Source organism: Ornithodoros turicata, chromosome 6 (assembly GCF_037126465.1).
Source record: "Ornithodoros turicata isolate Travis chromosome 6, ASM3712646v1, whole genome shotgun sequence".
Taxonomy (NCBI): Eukaryota; Metazoa; Arthropoda; class Arachnida; order Ixodida; family Argasidae; genus Ornithodoros; species Ornithodoros turicata.
The window spans coordinates 16,636,573-16,661,201 of record NC_088206.1 but is presented as its reverse complement, the minus strand read 5'-3'; the positions used below and the strand labels follow the sequence as shown (position 1 = coordinate 16,661,201).

General features: G+C 45.2%; 1 protein-coding gene across 5 annotated transcripts in view; it reads left to right on the top strand.

Annotated features, from left to right (window-relative positions):
- The window catches only part of LOC135399284 (myelin transcription factor 1-like protein), a 143,826-nt gene that overhangs the window by 106,938 nt on the left and 12,259 nt on the right, over nucleotides 1-24,629 (top strand). For all 5 annotated transcript variants that reach the window (XM_064631125.1, XM_064631124.1, XM_064631122.1 and 2 more), the window contains exons 4-16: nucleotides 3,111-3,144; nucleotides 14,912-14,954; nucleotides 16,851-16,872; nucleotides 16,952-17,112; nucleotides 18,495-18,837; nucleotides 19,047-19,227; nucleotides 19,308-19,610; nucleotides 19,682-19,951; nucleotides 20,004-20,190; nucleotides 21,017-21,086; nucleotides 21,170-21,210; nucleotides 22,488-22,515; nucleotides 24,472-24,534. In XM_064631125.1, the coding sequence (XP_064487195.1) occupies nucleotides 3,136-3,144; nucleotides 14,912-14,954; nucleotides 16,851-16,872; nucleotides 16,952-17,112; nucleotides 18,495-18,837; nucleotides 19,047-19,227; nucleotides 19,308-19,610; nucleotides 19,682-19,951; nucleotides 20,004-20,190; nucleotides 21,017-21,086; nucleotides 21,170-21,210; nucleotides 22,488-22,515; nucleotides 24,472-24,534 (1,721 nt within the window). In that variant the 5' untranslated portion in view covers nucleotides 3,111-3,135. The remainder of the gene's footprint in view (nucleotides 1-3,110; nucleotides 3,145-14,911; nucleotides 14,955-16,850; nucleotides 16,873-16,951; nucleotides 17,113-18,494; nucleotides 18,838-19,046; nucleotides 19,228-19,307; nucleotides 19,611-19,681; nucleotides 19,952-20,003; nucleotides 20,191-21,016; nucleotides 21,087-21,169; nucleotides 21,211-22,487; nucleotides 22,516-24,471; nucleotides 24,535-24,629) is intronic.

Below are 24,629 nucleotides of genomic sequence, written 5' to 3'. Positions count from 1 at the left end.
AACGTTGTCATTCGGAATGATGGTTGGCTATAGGAGCGTGCTGTGTCGTGAAGTTCATTGTTAAGAGTGTAGGGGTATTACACGTACACTCTAAAAAGTAAAAACATAACTTCACTGCAAAGCACGCCTGTGCGCCAACGATTTCCACGTATGATGAGGTTATCGCTTCTGATTCGAGCAAGGAGGGAGGCGTACGCCTTTTTGTGTCAATGATCATGTATCAAAATTGACACAAAAAGACGTACGCCTCCCTCTCTCATTTCGATTCAGAAGCGAGAACCATCTCATTCATAGCAATGTTTGGCTTTCAAGTTCTGGTTTTAGGGTGTAGACGTGCTGTAGAGGTAGAAGTACAATCTAACAGAATTTCACCGGGTGACACGGTCCCAGCCAACCATCATCCCGAATCTTATCTAATATCATATCAATCATCGATAACATCGTTGTCTCTCCTGATATCTTTAAACGAGAAGACAGACAGACTTTTTGTGACACTTACACGGCTATATTAATCGCCACAAAAGGGGGCGTACGCCCGACGCTTTTCGCAAATCAGGGGCGATAAAGGCATCATTCTGTGCAGCGGTATGCATTCAGCGTATTACTTTCTGAAGTGCTTTTTCGAGGGTGTAGCTTTTCGCTGTTCTAACAAAGAACAAAGACTCAGACTTCCAGTGCGCTCTAAGAATATATCCAAATTGACATAAAAAGGCGTACGCCCTGCCCCCACTTCGAATCAGAAGCGATAATCTTAGCATTCGTGACAGCGGTTGGCACAGAGCGTGCTATGCGGTGAAGTTCTGTTTTAGTCTAGTTCTTTAGAGATATTGGTCTGCCACGCAACGGCACACTATTGAAACGACTTCACCACATGACATCCTGAGGATCAACCACTGCACCGAATGATATACACTGTTAGAAATGAACTTCACCGCATAGCACGCTCCTAGCCACCCATGATCTCGAGTGATATCGTTATCTGGCCTGATTTGTTAAAAACGGGAGGCGTACGCCTTTTCTGTGACAATTATGTACAGCATAAGTGTCACAAAAAAGGCGTACGCCTCCCGTTTTCAACAAATGAGGGCAGATAACGATATCATTCGAGATTATGGTTGGCTAGGAGCGTGCTATGCGGTGAAGTTCATTTTTAAGAGTGTAGGTACATGTCACGAAATTGAAGTATCGCGGAACATTCCCCAAACGTGGTTCCATCCGAATTCGCGATTTTATTCAGATGGCGGAATTCACGACTTTTACAGTAAACTCACCGCAACTTTTGTAGCGCACCACCGCCACCCGCCTACACAGTACACACCCAAAACAAACTTTGGGTATCAAAACCAAAATAAAACGCGAGGTAGCGCTGAGACCTGTCCAAAGTTTCCACGTGCCGCGCGTGCATGCAAAAGAAAACGAATACTTTCACGATCTACATCGCTGCCTACAAAGTTAACTTGACCAAGTGTTAACTTCTCGCACGACTCCAACGTCAAAGTCCACCTGACTTCAGCAAGTTGCCCCTCATGTGAGTTAAATCTCTTCCGCGAAGCTATGTGTGCTCCGGTTCCCTTTGTAACGGGAGTACGAACTGCGCTACTTCACTGCGTTGCTGTTGATTTGCATTGACCGTGACTTCACGGTTGTGACAAGTTTGGGAGAACCGAGTTCTACAAAGCTGCATACGGTTGCAAGTGGTTCGCAAGTATTAAGGTGGCTTGTGAGTGCTATAATTACTTAATTTAGGCCGACCTTAATTTAGTATATTGAATTTAGCCCAGCGCCACAATTGGAGATCTTTGTGTGCCTTATGCTCTTAGGTCCGTGTCAGAGCTGTTACTTGTACGATATTCGTTACAGCTTTTACGCCGTTAATATCTGAAGGTGAGAAACGTTGCATCTGACGCTACACGTAGCGGGAAAGCGTTGTGTAAGTGAATTGTTTCTTCTTGAAGGAAATATGCAAATTTGATACGCGGCCTGCGCTTCGAGTACTGAGAAGGGCACTGAAGGTTTAATATTGCATTATAATGTAGGTTGCTTTCTTTTGTCTACATCCGCATATGCACTGCATATTTGCATCGCATATAGCGCATAAGAACTTTTTTGTTTTGTTTTTCGTATTCGTCGGTGCTCTAGAAACGCGTAACGTCTTTGCAGGCAACTGTGCAGAACAAAGGTCAGATATATGCCTTCGCTCACTTAGGATATTAACAACAGAGTGTTACAAGTATTCATGAACCATGCCGCATGTCCTAGCGCTCATCTATAAACTTTTCGCGCCAACCACTGTTGACTTTCGCATGTCTCTGCATTACTCGCAAAATTAGCTACCATTACCTACTTTTTCCTCGCAATACTCGTCGTGAAAAAACTACGAATTTCAACTGACTCTACTCGACTCCTTCGTTCCCACGCACCTCGCTTGATGTCGGCGCTCTTTCTCTCTCTCTCTCTTTACTATAATTTATTGAAAAGTTTCATTTGTGATTATTTTGCAGTGTGAATATTGCATAACTTCATGAGCTTTTGCTGCCAGCGTGATCTCTCTCTGCTGTTCTCTTCTACTTATTGATAGTTTATATCTATAGTTTATATATATATATATATAATATATTATAGTTTAGTTTATATAATAGTACTTGATGATACTTCTACCACACCCTCTCTGTAACGTTGTGCGCGCTAAGGGTACATAAATAGATTAGTAAATAATATTACCTGTGCCACAAAATATGTCAGATTGTGCAGAAAAGTGCATATATGCGCAATTACAATAAGCACCAATGTAGTTCCCCGCCAGTCCTGGTGAATGCTTCGCAATTCCTTTTGTGATATGTGAAGTCATAAATGTTTATTTCGTTATCGTACATGTCAAAACGGCAATCTAATATCACAAAAAAGTGCGACGTATTTTTGTGTTACTTTTACTTTACTTTACTTTACTAGGTTGCCAGTTATACACGGCATTATATATACTACTGCGAAATATTTGCTTTTCGCAATCTTTGACTCTATGTATTGTGACCTGTCCTTTATACATATACTTGCGCTGTACGAAATGTATAACCTTTTCTCTCTCTCTCTCCTCTCTCTCTCTTCTTTTGCAGATCACAGGAACTGGATCCATGAACTATGAGTAAGGTAAGTAGGTATTTTATTTATCAAAATTACGATAACTAGTGTGCTCGTGCCTTCCTGTCGTCCTTGTGATATTGCACACGCTGCCGCACGGGAGATTGGCCAGTGCTAATTAAATAGAACAAGACAACATTTCTTCGAAGTGCTTCTGGCAACGGTCTATGTTGAATACCCTGAAACAAGACAAGAGCTTTCCATCTCATGCGACAGCACTATGCATATACAACAAATAGACAAACATAAAAAAAAAACATGCACATGTACAATTGTGACCTGTATTAAAATCCAGCAAATGCGAAGGAAACATTAAAATCTGAAAACAACACTCACTTAACCATCATATCTCATGGCGCATACTTGAATCTTACTGGAGTGCGTTGAAAAATTAGGTGCCCATATCTGCTCGCGTAATGGTGCGTGTTCACTAGTCCTCACTTTGGTTTTTTTTAAGCAAGTCCTTTTTATCAGCTGATGACGTTCCTGAGCAAGTGAGAAGATACACGTCTCATGGAACGTGGGAAAATCGAAACCGTTAAAGGAAAACAGCAGAAAACGTATTTTCTCTATAATTGAGTAATAAGTATTACGCGTCCTCCAGCTCATTAAGTAGAACTACTGTCTCCTTTATCGGAAACAGCTTTCCTAAGTTAATTCTGATAGTAATACTACGGTCAGGTAATAAGCTATTTTTGCTTGCACTAAAGCATAATACAGCTGTATTACTTGCTTGTCTCGGTACGAGGGGCTCAGACCTGTAATAGATACCAAGTGACTACCAATACGCCGACGTCAGTCAAACGCCGCGTCGTTCCAATTCAATCTCGTCGTTTAAAATGATCTAAGGTCAGTTATCAGATGCGCTAGCAGGGCTGAACTCGGTCTGACAAAAATTAATCTTACCGGGGGAAAATATATTGGGCAGGGAAAAGTACGTTCGGTACTTTCGGTTTTATGTTTGCGTAATTGGTGTGTCAGTCCTGCCAGTCGATGACAATCATCGTGTTGGCTATGCAAATATAAAGAACTCGGAGCAATACGTGCATAGCACTTCAGAAGGGAAAGTGTTTCCAAGAGTTAAATCTAAATGGTGTGTGGTACAGCAAATGTGCAGCTATAATTTAAATTACCAGACTCTATCTCCGCCTAGAGACATAACATACAAAAATAAGATGTCGTATACGCCGAACGTGTTCGGAATGACGCTTGTATATTTCCACACGTTATTTGCAAAAGTTAACGTAAAGGTATCACTTCGATTAGAAGTTAGCATAGCACCCACTTTGGTGCAGTCTGTAGTAGCCGTCTGCAAGGAAAGCACCAGTACGCGTGGCGCCACCTATAGGCCTTTTCCGGAAGTTGTGTCGTCTGCTGATCTTTCGCTTGTTTCACGTTATTAACGGCGTTCATATGAATACAATGTCGGACATGTCGAGCATTGCGGTGACACCATTAACACCTCATCATTTGTAGACGAGGCACACAACAGAAAAGTGGCACGATAATTTTGCTCCTGCTGATCGACGCGGTCTCGGGAAAACTTCGGAAGTATCACACGTACAGCAGCTGATCTACTCATTATAACCACAATAATAATGCACACAATGCTGCCACCAATACGTATTCTGCCGATGACTAAACTGGACGACGACAAATATGGTGAACGAAATTCATTCCCTCCGTGGCGACTTCTTTCTTCAGAGCTTTTTGATTGTCTGCGCTCGAACATTTGCCGTCTAACAAATAGAAATAATAACGCCTGCATGTTTTCCAACGCGCCATACCACATCGTTCTTGTGACAGTTTGTCTAGTTTGTCTAAGTGGCTGAGTAACTCCGAACACTATAATACCCCTGACACACGGGTACCCTCAAGGCATTTCAAGAGAAAGACACCCGTCCGAGCAGTGTTCGTGTCCACTGACAACTGAGAATCCCTTTTTGGATACTGCTTCTTTTCGTAAGAAGAGATCGGACGTCTCCTTCGAGTCCGAAAAGGAGTAGCCTGGAACCCAGGGACAGTTCATGATTTGCGTATCACGAATATACGACACGAAAATGTACAAGTTTAACATTTTCGTTTATTTGTTCGTCAGAACAGTCTCGTAAGCATTTGAGACCCGCATCACTAAGGCCTGTTGGTGTAAGACTTGCGGGAACCACGGCCCACAAACCCCGGGTAGTTCGGGTTCCACCCGTCGTAACCCCGAAGAATACGAAAACACAGCAAAGTCTGACAAAAAAAGCAAGTTTATTCACTCACATTTCAGATTCCAAACGAACGCGCAGATCCCTCGTGCCCGCTGCACTCTTAAAAATGAACTTCACCGCATAGCACGCTCCTAGCCAACCATAATTTCGAATGATATCGTTATCTGCCCTGATTTGTTGAAAATGCGAGGCGTACGCCTTTTTGTGACACTTATGCTGTTCATAATTGTCACAAAAAAGGCGTACCCCTCCCGATTTCAACAAATCAGGGCAGATAACGATATCATTTGAGATTATGGTTGGCTATGAGCGTGCTATGCTGTGAAGTTCTGTTTTAAGAGTGTGCACACACCACTGCACCCCGACCAAGAAGAGACTAATACCCTACACTCTAAAAACTGAACTTCACCTCATAGCACGCTTTGCGCCAACCATTGCCACGAATGATAGGGTTATCGCTTTTGATTCGAGGAGAGAGGGAGGCGTCCGCCCTTTTGTGTCAATTATCATGTATCCAAATTGACACAAAAAGGCGTACGCCCCCCTCTTTCTTCGAATCAGAAGCGATAACCCTATCATTCGTGGCAATGGTTGGCGCAGGGCGTGCTATGCGGTGAAGTTCAGTTTTTAGAGTGTAGCCCCACGGAAAACGGAATGGCATTTACTTCACCTCCTAACCAATCATAATCTCGAATGACATCGTGCTCTACCCTGATTTGTTGAAAACAGGAGGCGTACGCCTTTTTTGTGACAATTGTGCAGAACATAATTGTAGCGGAAAAGGCGTACACCACCAGTCTACAGAGTGATACCGCTATGACTCTTGATTTGTTGAAAGCGCAGGGCGTAAGCCTCTTTGTGACAATTAACATTCCTGCATAAGTGTCACGAAAACTCGTACGCCCCCAGTTTTCAACAAATCAAGGGTTGAGGACGATGTCACTCGGGGTGATGGTTGGCTAGGAGCGTGCTATGTGGTGAAGTTGGTGTGGTGGTTTTTAAGAGTGTACACTCTTAAAATGAACTTCACCACATAGCACGCTCCTAGCCAACCATCACCCCGAATGACAACGTTCTCGCCCTAGATTTGTTGAAAACGGGAGGAGGAGCCTATTTTGTGCCATTATGCACGGCACAAAATAGGCTCCTCCTCCCGTTTTCAACAAATTAGGGGCGAGAACGTTGTCATTCGGGATGGTGGTTGGCTAGGAACGTGCTATGTGGTGAAGTTCATTTTTAAGAGTGTAGGGTGTAGCCCGCGCTCGGCTTACGCTGAAACACCTTCCCCCGAAGGCATACGCAAATGCGTAACAAAAGATGGGTGTCTCCCCCTATCATGCGACATCATGTCACACGACACACAAGATAAACAAAATAACCGTTCCTCACGTCTTCCTTTCTTGAGAAAGGCGACGTGACTGAGCGGTGACCTTGATGGAATAGTTAATTAAACTCCGATTTTCAGTTGCTCAGCTCTGGTCACGTAAGCAACAACTATCAGTCCCTCTTTGGATCATAAATGCACGGAAATGCGTGCAGAGTTTATGGATTATTTGCACCGCTGGGGAGCAAAGTTCAGGGTCACAGGGAATAAAATAGGGAGTGATTGCAATCTAAATATAGAACTTCGCCTGGAAACAAGCTCCTGTCCAACCATCATCCCGAATGACACCGTTCTCTCCCCCGACTCGTTGAAAACGGATGGCGTCCGCCTTTTTTGTGACCCTCGTGCAGTTATGTGAATTGTCACAAAAAGGCGTACACCCCGCGTTTTTTTTTTCATAAATCACGATCGATAACGGTATGATTTCTGTGCAATGATGGCCCTTCATCGTGTTATGCGGTGAAGTTCTGTTTTAATAGTGTAGGGGGTCACAAACTGTAATTGTTCCCCCAATTAACTCATCTTTTTTTTTTTTTTTTCTTAGAACGTGCGAATCAACTTAGGCGCTGTTGGGCATTTCGCATTTGCTTTCTAGAAAGGCAGGTGGCATCGGACACTGTCCTCTTTTATTTCTCGGCATCTATTGGGGTGTCTCTATACCCTAATGTCTCTTGACCAACACTAGTACAGCTTGTGACATACTTGTCTAGAATCAACAGCTTGCGGTTTATCCTGTCTATCTACAGGTGTTGCAAATGGTATCTTCCGACTAATAGACACGTACGGTATGCTACCTAGTACGTGTTCATAAAGTTGAAACAAACATTCTTGCAACACCTGGAGATTCCAGGCCGGATAAACCACAAGTTGTCGATTCCAGACAAGTATGTCGCAAGCTGTACATTGCTGCACTTGCAACACTTCACGCCTGAAGTAATAGTGAAAGTACGCTGTCGCCTTTGCGTACGCAAGGGATAGCGTGGTGGTTCTTCGTAAGGCACAAAGCTCTGCTTGTGTCTTGCGTGTGCGCAGAACCACCAACACTATCCCTTACATATCACTATCCCTTAAAGGCGATAACGTACGATATACGAAAACTCACTTATGAATAAAATCTAAGCTCTCTCATGCGTATCACCCACCGCCAAAGAAATTCGCGGGGAAAAAATCCTCCAGATGTCGGGACCTTTTCTGAAAACCCCTCCTACGAGCACGTCACTGCTTCGTGCTCAGCCAATCACCGTCTTTCCTTCTCACAGAAGGCATGCTCGTTCGCCTCTGCTCTAGTTTTCCTCGCGCACCGCCAGGTGTCGTAGCAGTCTCGGCACGTTCCCGCCATCTTTCCGGTCCCATTCGGTAAATAACTGATGCCTGGCGCTCGTTCCTTCGCAACGGATAGCGTACACGGTCCATGGTCTGCCGTGCTGTGCTTTCTCTTTCCCTCGCTCCGTGTCCGTCCACGGAGTTAGGCCTGAATTATGGATTAAAAAGATTCTTCCACCCCGGAATGGCGCCACAGTCCGGCCTGAGATGGAAGCGCCCCCCTTCAACGGCTTTGTTCGTCGTCTTCTGTAGTTTTTGTTCCACACTAGCGCAGAGTTACGAAGACTTAATTCAATAGAGAGCCAGAGTTAGGCGGCGGCTGAAATATTCATAGTGGCCAACCCCTTCTGCTTTGTGGCGCCTGCCTATCGCCATCGACACCAGACGGAGAAATGGCCGCGCCTGTTCGTGACGTCATCGTAGTCGTAGGCGGAGCTTTTGCTCATGACGGATGGCAGGGTATGTAAGGTTGAAGGGCAGCTACGAAATCTGGGGTATGATAGCACGAACCCTTGCGTGCGAACTATTGCGCAGGATGATACCGCTATCACTTCTGATTTGTGGAAAGCGCGGGGAGTACGGCTTCTTGTGATAACATACCTGTATATGTGTCACAAAGAGGCGTACACCTCTCATTTTCAACCAATCAGGAGGCAGAACGACGTCACGCGAAATGATGGTTGGCTAGGAGCGTGTTATGTGGTGAAATTCTGTTTTGACATTGTGGCGAACGATAATACAATCTAGCAGAGTTTTGCCGTCGAAGCGGTGGCACACTCGCTATTTTAAAGCCAGCACTTGAAAGGCCTTTAAATCTGTTAAGGGCAACAGCAAGAAAATTATGTTAATTCGCAGCATAACACGCACATAGCAATCCAGCGTTCAGAACGATAAGTCTCTGGCTCCTCTTTTGGCGGGGACCAGGGGCGTACGCCATGTTTGTAACATCTGGCGTGCACTCTAAACACGCTCAGAACTAGAGTTGGAGAAATTACTTTTGCTCTATAATGCACTCGTTACAGTCTTGTAAATTAATGCATTAAGTTACTCATTACATTATCATGATTAGTAATGGATTACTCATGTGATTAGTTTCATCATCAGTGCCGTTACTTTTGACAGAAGGCTCTAATGTACAGTCCTATATGGTGTTTGAAGTGCGCACTGGCCGTGATCAATCTTTTACCTCCTTACACATTACCGGTGATAGTAATTATAATTCCTGCAAAATAGCTATTTATCAAAGACTTCGTCGAGAGACGACAGCAGTGTGTTTAATCTAAGTAAACAACCACGGGTAAAATTAATTCCAGCTTAGAAAAAGCTCCTCACTTGGCACTCTTAATTGAAACAGAACTTCAGCACATAGCACGCTCTTATCTTATCACCATCCCGAATGACGTCGTTCTGCCCCCTGATTAGTTAAAAACGGGAGGCGTACGCCTTTTTGTGGCACTTATGTAGCTGCGGTAATTGTCGCAAAAAGGCGTACGCCCCGCGCTTTCCACAAATCAGGAGTGATAGTTGTATCATTCGGCGCAGTAGTTCGCGCAGAGCGTGTTATATAGTGATGGCTAACTATTGTGCACATAATGATGATATTGTTATGAGTTTGACTCCTTGCTTGTGGAAAACGCTGTTCGTACGCTTTCTTGCAGCTATTAACATAACTGCATAAAGGCTGTCATAAAGGTGTCACAAAAAGGCTCCCTTTTCAACTATCACAATACAGAAAGATATCATTCTGAGCATGTTATGCGACAATGCTACATAATAATGAGTTAAAATGTTGCTTACCGTACACATACTATGTGTAAGCAACGTTTTTTTTCCTCTCTCTCTCTCTCTCTCTTTTATTTTTTTCTTGCGGCTTGGTATGTGCGCATGCGTGCTTTTCACGGCGCTAGAAGCGTTTAACCATTTGAACGTGTAAATACAATAAATTGGGAATAAACGTGCCCGTATAGCCCCCATGGGAGTCGAAAGAGATTTTCAAGAATAACGGCTAACATGCAGGCAACGATATCGGAGAGGAATGGACGTACTATGTGTGGGAAAGAAATACTAGAAACGGAAATCGATATCGGCCACGAAACAAGATTCTGGACGAAGTCTGCGTCGGGAACAACAGTCACCCCAAAAGTCAATAGCGGACGCCGTTTGACTAAAATATGATTTCCAGGCTCTGAACGTATCGTGACCTTTGATCTGAACACCGCGCTTTGCCTCCGTTGTGGACATCGTATACACAGACGAACACGCAGTACCTACTTCATGCTGTCGTTTGATTCCTGCCGATGATCTCCTGGAAACATGACTCATGTGATGATGTTGTGAATCACACAGTGAAAGCGAACTATTGCAGAGAATGATACCGTTATCACTCCTAATTTGTAGAAAGCGCGGGGCGTATACGCCTTTTTCTGAGAATTCGCATAACTAAGTGCCACAAAAAGGCGAACGCATCCTGTTTTCAACAAATCAGGGACGAGAATAATCTCGTTTGGGATGATGATTGGCTAGGAGCGTGATATGTGGTGAAGTTATGTTTCAAGAGTGGGCCGTTTGAAATGTACGACAATAAGAAGTAAATATTAATGGCTTCTACGATCACAAAGGAAATAGGATATAGGATGCTCCAAAACCTAGAGAAAATAAGCCGGCAACTACATTACGTCGCGCAGATTAGTGCGTATACTCCAATTACGCATGTACAGCTACGTCTACACTCTAAGAAAAAAAGGAGTAAAACTGGGAGTAATTGCAGCTTCTACTCCCCTAGTCTGCAATTACTCCCCATTTTAGTCCCCTAACCCGACATCTGGTCCCGACATTTACTCCCCAGGACTGCAAATTGTCACTAAACTTCGCGAATGGTCTCCTGAATGCAACAGTCTACGTAAATATGTGCCCTTGGTCAATTTGAACGACATAAGGCTGTATAACTCAGACAACGTAGCAATTTTCCTCCCACACAGAGTAAGAAACAATTAGCGCATCTTTCTTCGCAAATTGTGCCCTAGTATGGCGCAAGATTTTATATCACTCGATATATCACGGTTGACGGTTTGCTTCAAAGTATTTTCATACATGCACACCAATTATGTACCTGGGACTCCTACAACAGCGCGTGAAATGCAGTCTCCACTCTGTGACATTCATTTACTCCCGTGCATTTACTCCCGAAAGGGACTATTTTTTGTGGCAATGCATTTAGTCCCCAAAAGGAGTAAAAATACTCCTTTTTTTTTCTTAGAGTGTACATGAATGCGACAAACGCGTATCGTATCGCCCTATCGCAACAAATCCTCTCCGACAGGGCCGCATCAACCAATCCACGTACCGGTCTGGATAGGTGCGAGGAGGTGCGATAACTCGATACGATATTCAGTCGATTTATATTATATTCAATATTAGATTTATCAATATTGCGACACTTTGCGTACGTACGCGTAAACCGTTACAGAAAACGTGTGCCCCCTCCCGTTTACAACGATTACGGTTCACGGAACAACATTGTTGCTTGCTTGAAGTACCATTGTTAGAGGTGTGCGCGAGTGCGGTTATATCCGCGGACAATCGCGCAACATCCTCGTTTGCGGATAATGATTTGAATTCCGCATACAAGTTTCTTACTACAAACGCAATAACCGCGGACGTGCGGATACCCAATATCTACGCGGATGTGGTCGCACTTCTATGCAGTTAGTGCGGCACGGTCGCGGATCTTACATGCGCGGACAGCGTTCGCATGTGTATACTGTCAATCTTACCCTCGCTCGTATTCAGCGACGTGTTGGAGTCGTAAGTTCAACACCCCAATTCGTCGCACAGGCCATGTCAGTGACAACTCAGACAGAGCAGGGAACGGGTTTTCCATGAGACTTCAGTTTTCATTAGAAATAATTCACTGTGTACATAGCAAGTGGGTTACATAAAGAGTTGAAAGTATCAAATTGAAAAGTACCAAAAGTTGAAAGTATGAAAGACAAAAGATTTCTACAACACATGCAAAATATTTTCGCGATAACAAAAGCCCTAAAGTAAAAAAAAAGAATACAGAAAATGGAAAACGATTGTGGGCAAACCAAGCAGCAGAAAACCGCAATTCAATTCACAAAATCTGCATATCTTATCAACTGCTGCAACTGCTGTTATGAATCCGATAAAATGTGGCGATTTTTTCTGTTGTAGGTTTGTTTAAACTTGGTTCTCTTTTTGAAAGTTACGCAGCGCACGCACACATGGTGGCATCCTTTCGCCCGCGCGCACAGCAACTCCTAAACGCTTTGATAGATGGCGACACATGCCGCTCTCACATCCTCTCTCATAGCTATCGATTCGCGGCGATCCCCTTCCTCTCGTTTTGTTTGGGCGCCACGCGCGCTGCCTATCGGAGTGTTTCCTCCACAATGCCTCACTGTATTCACCAGCCGGCATCGCAAGATTTATCGTCAAATCTCGCTTTGCCAATTTTCACCTTGATATAATTCGTTCTGCAATTGTCGTCTGCTTACACGTTCGGGACATCACCCCAAGGTAATGCTAAAGGCTCTCTCTCAGCTGTGATGTCGTTCTCATACTGCATGCTTGTGTGTTGCGGTGAAGCTAGCAGAGTAGGCTTAATCAAAATATGCGTCCATCAACTTTTTTGTTGTGTGTAGTCTGCTTCTGAACTTTGCGAACTGCGAAGTGGCTCGCGAGGGTTAAAGTCCCCTGCCGGCATGTAGAGTAGGAAGTAGGGAACACCTGTGCGGAGGTATGTCCTCCATCGCAGGTGTTCGCAGCACTACAACGGCGACAGATGTTTGATTGTAGCAAGCGTACCACATGTAAACTTTTCGTGAGTGAAAAAGTTTGATTAGATGTTTAAGAGGGAACATTTTGGAAGCGGTTCGTGATATTCTACTTTTGCAACTCCTTGGTCGGCTTACAGCAGCTTTTCTCGAAAGAGATCGTCTCGGTATTACGTGTGTTTTGCTGTCGTGTCTGCTTGAAACGTTAGCTTGGCAAATTGTTTTCTCTGAATGTATGGACGGTGGACGACTATAGCAGTGAAGTGCTGTAAAGTAACAGCTATACTAAGCGTTAAGTTGGGCAGAAAGCAACGGCATAAGCGCATACCACACGCTCAAAAACTACAACGCAAAATGTGACGTATCAGTCTCACCTTCCCTCGCTTTTTTGTTGCAAATTACATGGAAGTTTGCCCGAATGTTGCCGCATAATACACTTCTCTCCCACGCGTCTGTTTTGCTACAAATCGACCGAATTGCATGACAGAAGAACACATTGAGCCACATAATTTTGAAGTATTGTAAACATGCACTTCACTCACCACACTACGTTACATTAATTACCTTAGAAAGCAACAAAAAAAAGTTCACCAACGCTACTATTCCGACAGCAATAACTATACAGAACAGTATATCTATCAAAGCTCGTGGCTTCACGTGTTCATCCCTAAGTGTCACGAAGGGCTACCTCCATCCATCATCCGAGCCGGACGGACATAAAGCCCCCCGCTCATATTAGGAAACGGCGAAATACGTCACTACGCGGAATCATCAGCACAAAGTGACCCATCCACCCTGAGTCCAATTTATGAAAACGCGGCCTGTATAACGGCTGGGTCGCTCCCTTTCTCCACAGGGAGAGAGAGAGAGGAGGTGTTTCCATGACTACAGCATCTGAGTCGGCCAAGTGGGGAAGGCTGCTATGGTCCCAAACGTACTATTCGCAATATACGTGCTTCACGTCACGATCAATTTACTTGGTTTTATTCGAATGAGCCTGTTCGATAGAAAGATAAAACATTGGAACTACTGTACTGTTTATTATCGTACAAGCTTTCATGCAGTAGTATGCATTTCATCAGGTACCAGGGTACCATCAGGGCACCCGATGAAATGCAGACTACTGCTCGTACGACAATAAACACTAGTTACGCATGAAAGTAGTTTCTAGCTTCGATCCTCCTCGCCGCTTTCGGCGCTGTGATTACGCACTGCGCTCGCTTCAGTCTCATCTTGAGATGCAAGATTTCTGGAAATTATCAACTGCTAAAAAAAAAAACTGTTCTTTTCGCGTATTTTCTATAAAAGAAAAATTGGACGAAATTAAATTTTCACTCTTGTACCACTCAGATTTCTGAGCGAACATTAAATAACAAATAGCACTTTAATTGAACGGTGCCTACTATAGCGCACTTGGTATGACAAACTAGTAAACAGATAGATGTTTGTGGGGATGCAGTATAGCGAGAAATTTTGACATGCTGAAATAGAAGAACGGATTGTTCAGATTTTCATTCCAGGAAGAACTGGAAGAGAAATCTTTATATTAACTAACTTTTCATTGTTCAGCGGCAAATATTTATTGGAGTACGAGAGTACATTGTATAAATAAAAGTGGCATCGCTTTTATTTGGTCCGATTCAAGAAGGCGTATGTGTTGTTGCTATTTTGACGTCGTTTATTCATTATATTTTTCCGGAACTTGATAATTTTTGTTTTCGGGATTGGAAATTTTGGGGAACTTTTTCCGATGCCGAGAAAAAAAAATGGAAAGCAGCCTTTCTTTTTTTTTTCTTGCTTCCTTTGTTTGTTTGTTTAGTTATTTATTTATATTTCGCTTTCTTCGTTCTTTCTCTCAAGGCCTTGTCTCGCTAGTTTCACTCCGGCTGTCCTATAGCGAGCAAACGTAATGCCGCAGCTTAGATAGGTATTTTTCATTTTTTGGTATGCGCCTTATGTATGGAGTGTGGCAAAAGTATGCTAAAACAACATGGAGCAAGCAAAAAAACAGTCTTCTTCTTTCTCTCTCTTTTTTTTAACACTTTGGCTTTTTGTTTCAGTCTGAGGACTTCAGGAAGAGCACGCGCACGAAAGGACCACCAGGTAAGAAGTTTTTGTTGTTGTCGTTGTTGTTATTTTTCACTTTTAAGACGACAGTGAGCAATAGCAGTCATCTTCACTTACTAACACTGGACACGCCGTGAGGAAATGTACATGGAATACACACAAAAAAAACCCTAAGTCAAGACAAAAAAAAAATAACATAAGAGGAACACGGCACAATTATCATGAACAATTGTTAGCTTCAATTTTTTCAACACAGTACCCCGAACAGTAGCGCACTGCCGTTCATTTCAAATTCACTGCCCTCTAATCACCTTGAATTTGGAAACTTTGCAAATGGACTGAACCGTTATTCCTTGTAATTGCTTCTGCTTCCCGCATAATTTTGTTGCTGTTGTGTTGTCGTTTCTATTATGTTGTGTTATTGTGTGTTGTTGTGTTGCGTGGTTGCCGTTCTCTCTGCTTATCACATCTACTCTTTTATTTGAAAGCCTCTCCCGCTTGGGCCAGAAATTTGGCACGCAGTATGTATAAGTAAAATAATAAATTAAAAATAAAATAAATAACAAAATTAAAGCTTCTCAGTGTATTGCGTTGCTCTCTCTAGGGCGGGATGGCAGTTTACGTTGTTAATTAATCACTCACAAAAAATGACAGCCTTGCAGAATGAAGCGAGCTAAACTGGTTTCTTACTCAAATACACACGCCTATGAATTTCAATGGGTGTCAGTTGTATACACTGAAACAAGTAGCGGCTTTGGAGAAAAAAACTGGTTACGAGAAAACTACATGTGGTTTATTATGGTATGGACTGTTAGAACAGAACTTCACCGCATAACATCATTCTCTCCCCTGATTTCTTGAAAACGGGTGCGTACGCCTTTTTGTGACACTTACGCAGCGGCGTTAATGGACCTCTCCCTGTTTACAAACACATGACGTCAGATGGTACAGCAGCGCCGCCAACTTGGTAGACTGGAACTACTATATCAAAAAATTAATAAGTCACACAAGAAAGCCACGTTTAAATGTGGCTTCTCATATTGGAAGAGTTTTTGTAATTCGTTACATATTATTAGTTGTACGGCCTTGTTCTGCTCCATTCTACCGGTAGTGCTATCTTTTCGGTAGCCCTTTCTCAATATGGCTACCGGGCTCTTCCATCTTCTCGAGTCTGAAGGTACCATACTGAAGGGCAAGAGTTTCTCTCGGACTGCACGTGGTGTCTCTATACAAAGCAAGCGCAAACTAAGTCGTAATAACAAACTACATTCCGCACATGATTATTCAGACGATGCAACTATTCAGACATTATTCAGACATTCAGACGATGCAACTCTTGGGGTGAAGCCTTCTTTTCTTTCCGCGGTGGACTGGAAACGCAAATGAAGACACGAAAGCGACTAAAAACGTGACCTCATTTTTGTGTACCATTAATACAAAGAAGCGACCTCTGACCTTCGTGAAGGAATGCGGCTTTATAAAACGGCAGTGTTCTCCACCCGCACTGTTTCGGTTTCGATATGTCTACCAACGTCATCATTACGTCACGGTGACGCTTCTTCGGTAGAGGTCTATTGTTACAAAAAGGCGTATGCCCCGCGCTTTCCACAAATCAAGAATGATAGCGGTATCATTCAATGCCTCTTCTAGCCCCCTATAGCTGCATCTGATCCCCAGAAGAACTAAAATTTGAGCCGTCTTGTCGTGTCGTCTTCGGTGTTTGCCCGGGGAGCTCAGGCTTCTTAGAGTGCGGTCCAGTTCTGTTTTGAGGGAGTAGAATCACCCTTTTCCCATGAGTGCATGTAGCTTTACAGTTATAGATTTTCTATTTAACACCAGCGTTCATCCACCAATTACCAATGTTTTTGCCCCTTTCTGTGCACGTCTTCCTAACACAAACTTTCGACCTTCTTAATGCAACTCTGTCAACAGGAACTGCTCAAGGCACTGTAAAGTAAGTCATCCATATCATAGCGGCTTTCTGTTGCCAGCCATTAACTTTTCCCGGTTACATTCCCTTTGTGTTGATGCAGGGGAAGCGAAGAGAGTCACAAACGGAAGGCTGAGCCTCCAGACGAGTCCAACAGCAAACGATGTCGTGCAGCTGAGGAAAGCGACTGTCCTCCAGAGGGAGTTTCCGAAGGTCTTCCTAGGTCCGGTCCAACACAGCCGGTCCCAGCGCCCTCGGACTGCGGTGAGTCCTTGTGAAGACTGCGAACTGTATACTCGTAGACCAGTACTGGGAGACAGGCTGTCTGCACATTGTCTGCATTGTCTGCACCCTTCAGTGTCAATTTTGCTTCGAAGACTTCCAGTGTATAGCCTTAGCTACAGATAGCGCATCGTCTTACTGAAAATCGCGGGAAACTTTTCTTTTAACTGTGTTGTTCCTTCCCTTGTGCAATCTCGCAGACGACTAATTAACTGTTATCTTTGAAAGGCAGTCGAGCCCGATCAGGCAATATGTTACGGTATTCCTGCACCGCGCGATCAGTAGCGGAAGTACCTTTCTACCATTCGGTCCTGTAGTCCTTCACATTTGGCTACACCCGCCGCAGAGATGCTGTCCCCGGTGTTCGTTTGCAACTTGCCATCACATTTTACACAATGAATGTGGCTAAATAGTAAATGTAATGACTTTCTGTAACGAGTTCCTCGTGGGCCTTGCAGCTGGGCAAGCCCGGAGGAAGTACGTTCTTCTACGACAGGTGGTTAACGTTGTAACGTTGTAGTTCCGGGTAATCTCCAATTAGATCTCAGCAGCGCAAGCCTCACATTTCAGCACCATAACGCAACCAGAAATAAACTTTATTGTCGTTCATATCTTTTTTTTTTTTTGTACACAACAAAACTCAATCTGACGTGGTAACATTGAGACTACGTGCATACCTAGAATACAACAGGAACGACACACCTGTGCTGGTCCGAGGAGGGCGAGATGGGCAGCCGCCCTGGACGCCTGCCCCAGAAAGGGCGCCGGATGAAGATGTGTCCTAACGGGTTTAGTTCGGCAATACAGCGAGAGCAGGGAGAATTTTAGAGTTCTGAGATGCAGATAAGCATTGAAGAGCACGTTTTGTTTTTTCTTTTTTTTTTTTTTCTGCTATGATTTAGAACATATTTTCTTAGACTGTGCTTCTGCACTTTAAAAACAGCTTCACCGTATAGCACGCTCAGCGCCAACCATTGCCGCGAATGATAGGGTCGTCGCTTCTTATCCGAGGACAGAGGGGGCGTACGCCTTTTTGTGTCAATTTGGATATATGATAATTGACACAAAAAGGCGTACGTCCTCCTCTCTCTTCGAATCAGAAGTGATAACCCGTGTGTGTGTAAAGTGATAGGCCCCGAGTTCGTGGACATTGTTGGCGCTGAGCGTGCTATGCGGTGAAGTTCTGTTTTTAGAGTATGGAGGAACGGGTCGGAAGGGAAGTGGTGCGCTTCACGTCCATCCTGTCCCGGACGGAACTTCGTCCTGTGACGGGTCTGCGACACAGTAGCCTCTCACTCTATAGTATACTTACTCCGTTGCCATGATAGTGTATGTCTTTTACAACAGTTCAATTGTAACTGCAGTGAACAGCGTAAGTGGTTGTGTGGAAGACGAGGACGCCAAGCGGATATTGGAAGCGGAAGCGGCGCTACGTAGCTTGACTGGAGGTCTTCTGGCCGCCGACGACCCGCCCTCAGGGCTGAGCGACGTCCAGCCCATGTTCGAGAACCTCTTCGAGAAGAAAGACTCTTGCACGGAGGGAGAACGGGCGTCCAGCGAAACCGTCGCGAACTCCTGGAAAGACGTCGTCACCCTCAGTGCTTCTTCCTCTTCCAACGGAAGCGTTCCAGACAGGTCTCCGATGCCTCTGTCCCCAGCGGCCCCGGATTCCAGCCCAGAGCAGCCGGCATCACTTGGAACGCCAAAGTACGATATTGCTAGGTCTGGGGCATGTGTTAGGGACTATAGGACTTGTCTGAGGCTTGAGGGAGTGCGGTTAAGTTAGGGAGTCAGAATAGCTCGCTCCGGGTGACGTTTACAAGGACGATCTTGTATGGGCTCGATACGCCATGCACCACTCGCCATGTCCTGGTTGGTATGAAATACAGCAGTGTTGTTTCTCCATATATTTCCAGGCCCTCTCAGGAGCAGGATGAGTCGATGGACACAGAAACGAGCCGTGAGGGTTACAGCAGTGACAAGGCCCAAGCTCCAAGTGGGTCAAGCGATCGTGGTGACGACGGAGAGGACCACCACCACAACAACGACGACAACGCCCGTGTGCCTGGCTCATCGAGCAGTGAAACCACGTCGCAGGTTAGACACGGAGAGGCTACTCTTCTTTTACCGATTACGGAATCATTAGACCCACTTGACAGAGATTGACGACCTTACAGCCCCAGGTTACAATTCCTGTGCCGTCTTCGTCGACGACGCCTATAACGACCATCACGCAATGTCCCGTGACTCCCGGTGAGTTGTCGAGTACTGCTGCGGGATCCTGCTCTTCGTCGCTCTCGTCCTACTCGAGTCCTGCTCCTTCGACCCCAATGTACACTCCATCATACAGCACGGAATTCAGCAGCGGGACCCTTAGTCGTGCAGGGCGAGGAGGCGACTCGTACGACGTCGAAAGCCTCTTGAAGATTGAGGAGGAGTGTGCTTCCATACACCCCATGATGGAACATTCTCAATTCAAGGTAAGACTACTGTAGAGCCCTGATGCTGATAACGGCGCCACAGATGACGTAAATTCGTACGGACATCGCAGGTGGAAGATCCATGTCGTGAAGACTGCTGTCACGCGAGAACTGCCAGTCCCCGGGGTTTGGTTAGCAGTAGCGTCGGAGGAGGCAGCATGTTCGGCAAGGCGGTTGAGGTGAAGCAGGAGCCAAAAACGGAGGTCCGGTTTCCGGACTGTGCCATTCAACAGCATCGAGACTACATGTCCGGTGGCTTTTCGACGCCTTTTTCGGCTGCCATGACGGACATAACACGGGAATCGCCGAATCGATACGCTATACTCGAGACGAAGCTCAAGGTAACTATAGAGAAGAAAGCTTGGGTGATGCTCATGATGATGGCATGCGCAGGAGCCGTCCAAGGCGTCGATAGGTTACGGGGACGAAGGACCGGGGCATCTGGTGCCACTTCCTGATGACGATCACCCTTTAGTGATAGACGAAAGCCGGCTCCGGCTCGAGGAATCGGACGAGGACTCCAATTCGCGCCCGCCGATGCTCGATTCTCCCCAGAGGACTCCAGAGGGGACACTTAAAGGTACGTGCATGGTACCTTCGTCTCTGCCCACAACCTCACATTTGTCGTTAATGATAGCGTGAAGAGTAGGTGACAATGACGCAGACGGGTGCTGCAGTCAGCATGCGTAAGCCATGTTCTCTTGACAAGATTTTAGACGCCACGAACAGCGGGTTCGCGCGTCAACGGCATGCGCCACCTTTGTTTACGACATGGGCTGCAGCCGGAGTGCATCTGTGTCATGAGACATGCGTACCATGTAAAGCGCGATGCGTTGAACGATGTAAGATGTACAGCCGCCGTCACACTTAACCGCGTGGCCAGCGCCGCGTAGTGCTGGCCGCTGGGCTTGGTCGCAAGCGCGCATGCAGCACAGGTGACAGTGAGTACGAAGCAGAGTACGAAGTGCCGATAACCGCCCAACCGAGCATACCAAGCCGCCGTCGCGAAGGCAGTGCATGCTTCAGCTCAGGGTCGGCCCCATGTCTCGGGTGCAGTCTTAAACCCAGAGGCCAACGCGCCGACGCTTCACCCGACACGGTTGATGATGATTGGCGCTCTCATCGTATCCCGTTGCGTCACTGGTTGACGTCGACCAAACTCATTCTCTTACGGAACGTCTGAATGAGTGTGAGAGACTCTTACGGGTGCCGTACAGTGCCGAGACCTCTCTTGCACTCTGCAGGTCAGGTGCCATCTTTGTTCTTGGGCGAGGACTCGTGAGATTCCTCGCACAAACCACCACAGCCAGACACGAAAAATTTACGGAGTGCGCTTTCACCATTTCTTTAGCCAATATAGCAGATCACACTCGGGTCCTTGTATACCGTATATTTACTCATTACAGATAGCAAATGCCCGACTCCGGGATGCAATGGCACGGGTCATGTCACAGGTTTATACTCGCACCATAGAAGGTATGGCACAGCTTTACCTGCTTTTGTGCCCTGCGTCAAGTGAAGCGACGGTTAATTATATATGATTTTACGGTCTTACCCAGCCTGTCTGGATGCCCAAGGAAGGACAAAATCACACCCGAAAGTGAGTACCTTTACGTTTCTAATTGGTCCGTGCTTTCTTATAGGGGCACAGCAAATATTAGAAGGTTTTAGTAGGTCGGAAGTAAGGCTACTTTTACGAAAACGCTACGGTAAAGGATGCTGTCAAAGCAAAGACCACCGACGTGATGTTAACTACTTCAAACGAATCAGGCGATTGGCGTTTACAGGGACAAACTATTAAGAACGAAGCAGCAAAGTTCCGTTTGTCGAGCGTGATAAGGGTAACGTTGGCGATTTAAGAGATGTGATTGGTCCGTACTACAGGATATCATCAGGTGTCAGATATCTTTAGATATCATCCCAGATATCATCTAACACTCGAGAAATACGTACGTAGCAAGTGATGCAAATCATTTCCGCATAGATCTTACACAGATACCCCAAATTATTTGTAGATTCGTGCAATTAATATCGCTGAAATGATATCTTAGTTTATTTCAAGCTCAAAATATTTCTCGACTTCATAAACGCTAGCGGCACTTTGGCCTGATTGTTTCCTGATACTCATGTGAATCAGAACAAAACAATCAGTCAACCAGTAAGACTAACGACCTTTTAATCAGTCACTATACAAACGTCGTACTCCAGGTGGTAAGACGGACATTTCGGAAAGACTTCTTCATCCTACGAGATGCTGCTTCTCTGGTTTTTGTAGAGCATGCTGTGTAGGTCTGCAAAGGGCTATGTCCCTATATTCAAAGAGCAAATGATCCCTTATCCAGGATACCGCTCAGATGTACAAGATGCCGGCTGATTCAAAAGAAGGGAAACGTTGAATCGCAGATCGATAATTGTTCGCAGTTCTTCAGCAACACTTTTTCGCATGGCCCAGGTTTAGAACTCAGACATCATTTTCGTTATACTCGAAGAGTAAGCTAGGCTGCCTTAGAATGCGTATTCAGCTGATGACCTTAATCAGCAATCTGTTTTGTCCAGTAACGCCATCAGTTATTGGCCCAAAAACCACAACGACAACAAAAACAAACAAAAAAACCTAAGAATGGTTACTGACATTAGAGGACACAGTCCAAAGTTTTAAAATCTGAGGCTAGCTTTTCAGTTTTGAGAGCCCTTTCCTTGTGGATCACCGCGCAGAATGGCATTTATTTCTACTACTTTAAGACTTTGATACTTGTAAGTCATCTATAAATATAAAATACCTATAAAAGCCATCTATAAAAGACCTTAAATATTAATAAAAATATCGTGCCTACATGACGGGCACGTAGTTAAATAATCATGCTTCGCCTCTTACAGTTTTGGCACAGCACGAAACGATACTCAAGTAAGCAAGCTCGATTTATGGCGGCCGAATGCTCGTAATGTGTGCAGATTTAGTTTCCCTTGGTGTGTGTTGAGTTTCGTGGGTTCACCGTAGTGCTCCCGCATGCCGAAACGCGCGCATATACTCATGCGATGCTCTGTACATGTGCGTGCGTGTGCTTTGAATGGTGCACCGTTATGTTGTGTATATTTTAGTGCACGCCACGTTTTTCCTTAGTTAGTTTGGCGAATTTGGTTTCTGTTTGATGAGCATTTCATTCTTTAGAATGAACTTTTGATTCACGTCCACTGTCGCGGTGATAATGGATAAACTCCCATATGCTCCCATATGGTCCCATAGTGTGGTGGCAGTATTGTTCGCAGTATGACATCCATAAAAATGTAATTGCTACTGTGAGCGGACGTGAAGTCCATGAAGTCTCGATGTTCACACGTTCTAATATTTTGGATTTTAAAAATTTTATATCTCTCGGTGATATTGGCAACTATTTTGTAACGCTCGTAAGTATGGAGTACCAATACTCCGCGTAGTATGTTGTAACCGAAGAACTGTGCAAGTCGCTAAAGGAGGCAGTACAAGCCCCCTCCGTAAATTATTCGTGTTTCGCTGAAGAGTATTGCGCGAGAAATATCACGGGTTCATGGACCGGAATGTGGAGTGTAGCTCAATGTTGTAGAGAGTCCCCCGCACACATCCTGATCCGAATGATGAACGCTGACATCATACCGTGACGACCAGAAACGTGCCAATCAGGTGGCTCCCAGAGTGACGCCATATCCGGCTCGGTCGAAGACGCCTAGGCCAGCGCCGCCTAGATAAAGAAAACTTGATGGCTTTAAAAAAAAGTAACGTACTCATTAAAAGGACCATGGAACGAAAGATTTTTTCTCGTTTTTGCTTGACGCAAGATATGATCCGAACACGCAACCACATTTCGACAAGCAAACGGTTTTCTCGCGAGAGAATTTAGACGAAGTCACCCGGCGATGCGCCACGGTGAGCAGTGACAGGAGCATCCTGCGAACCACGACCTACTAGATTATGGCGATCATGTCATAGTCAGCAACTCCTATGCAGATTACTGGCCGCACGATCCGCTAGGGGCGCTATGCACCGAACCACGGGACCTTCATCGTGATCGGACAGTCTAAATGTGAATTTTGAACAGACAGAAGCAGACGTATACAGCGGTACTGCAGGTGCCCGCCAGGGAGACCACATAGCTCCAGAAACAATCCAGTTAATCGAACAAGAAGAAAGCAGACGACAGCAACGGCGCGCGCTGCTCTAAACTTGCAACCATTAGGGCGCAGGGAATGATGATGATGATAATGGATGTACCAGTCTTACGAGAACCCATTTCTCATGAGACATGCACTGATTGTGCGAGAACCCTAACGTAAGCTTGAGTACAAGTTATTGAGCAAACAAAGAAGCAATAAGCGGGCCGATGACCAGCGTCACCGCTCAGCGTTCAAATTGCGCTCCCAGACAACGCTGTGCCCGATTACGTCACCGACGACGTCACCGCGCACCGGATGGAACACAAATAATTAGCTGACGCTCATTTGAGAGAGCCGTGTGCAAACCCAATGTCCAGAACACGCGTGGTGTTGTCAAAAAGGGAGAAGAGGAACACGAGAGGAAGTATAGGTACATGGACGAGAGTTCCGGGGGCGAAGAAATATGTCGACCGAAACTTGTAGGAGGAAAGGGAACGGAACATAGCCTACTAACATATGTTGTTTTGAACGATTTTATGCGTTCATAGCCCCGCATGTCAACTGACCCCATCCACAGTAGCCCTGTTATGACTGTAACAACTACGGCATGACTTTTTCTTTTTTGTTATTCTGTTACTGCTTATTGTTGTGAAACCAATGCTACATCGAGAAAAAACACACATCATTTCCGGTTCACTTTGGATGACGCAAGTTGGGAATTCCTTTTGCATAGATGCCCAACCCCTGGCTGCAATGGAAGAGGACACGTTAATAGCAACAGAAACTCCCATAGAAGGTACGCCATTGTCACGCTGTCTAATTCTACAGACAAATAGGTTTAGAACGGCAATTTACGCCAGTGTAACGCGGCCAAGCCCCGACTCATAAACC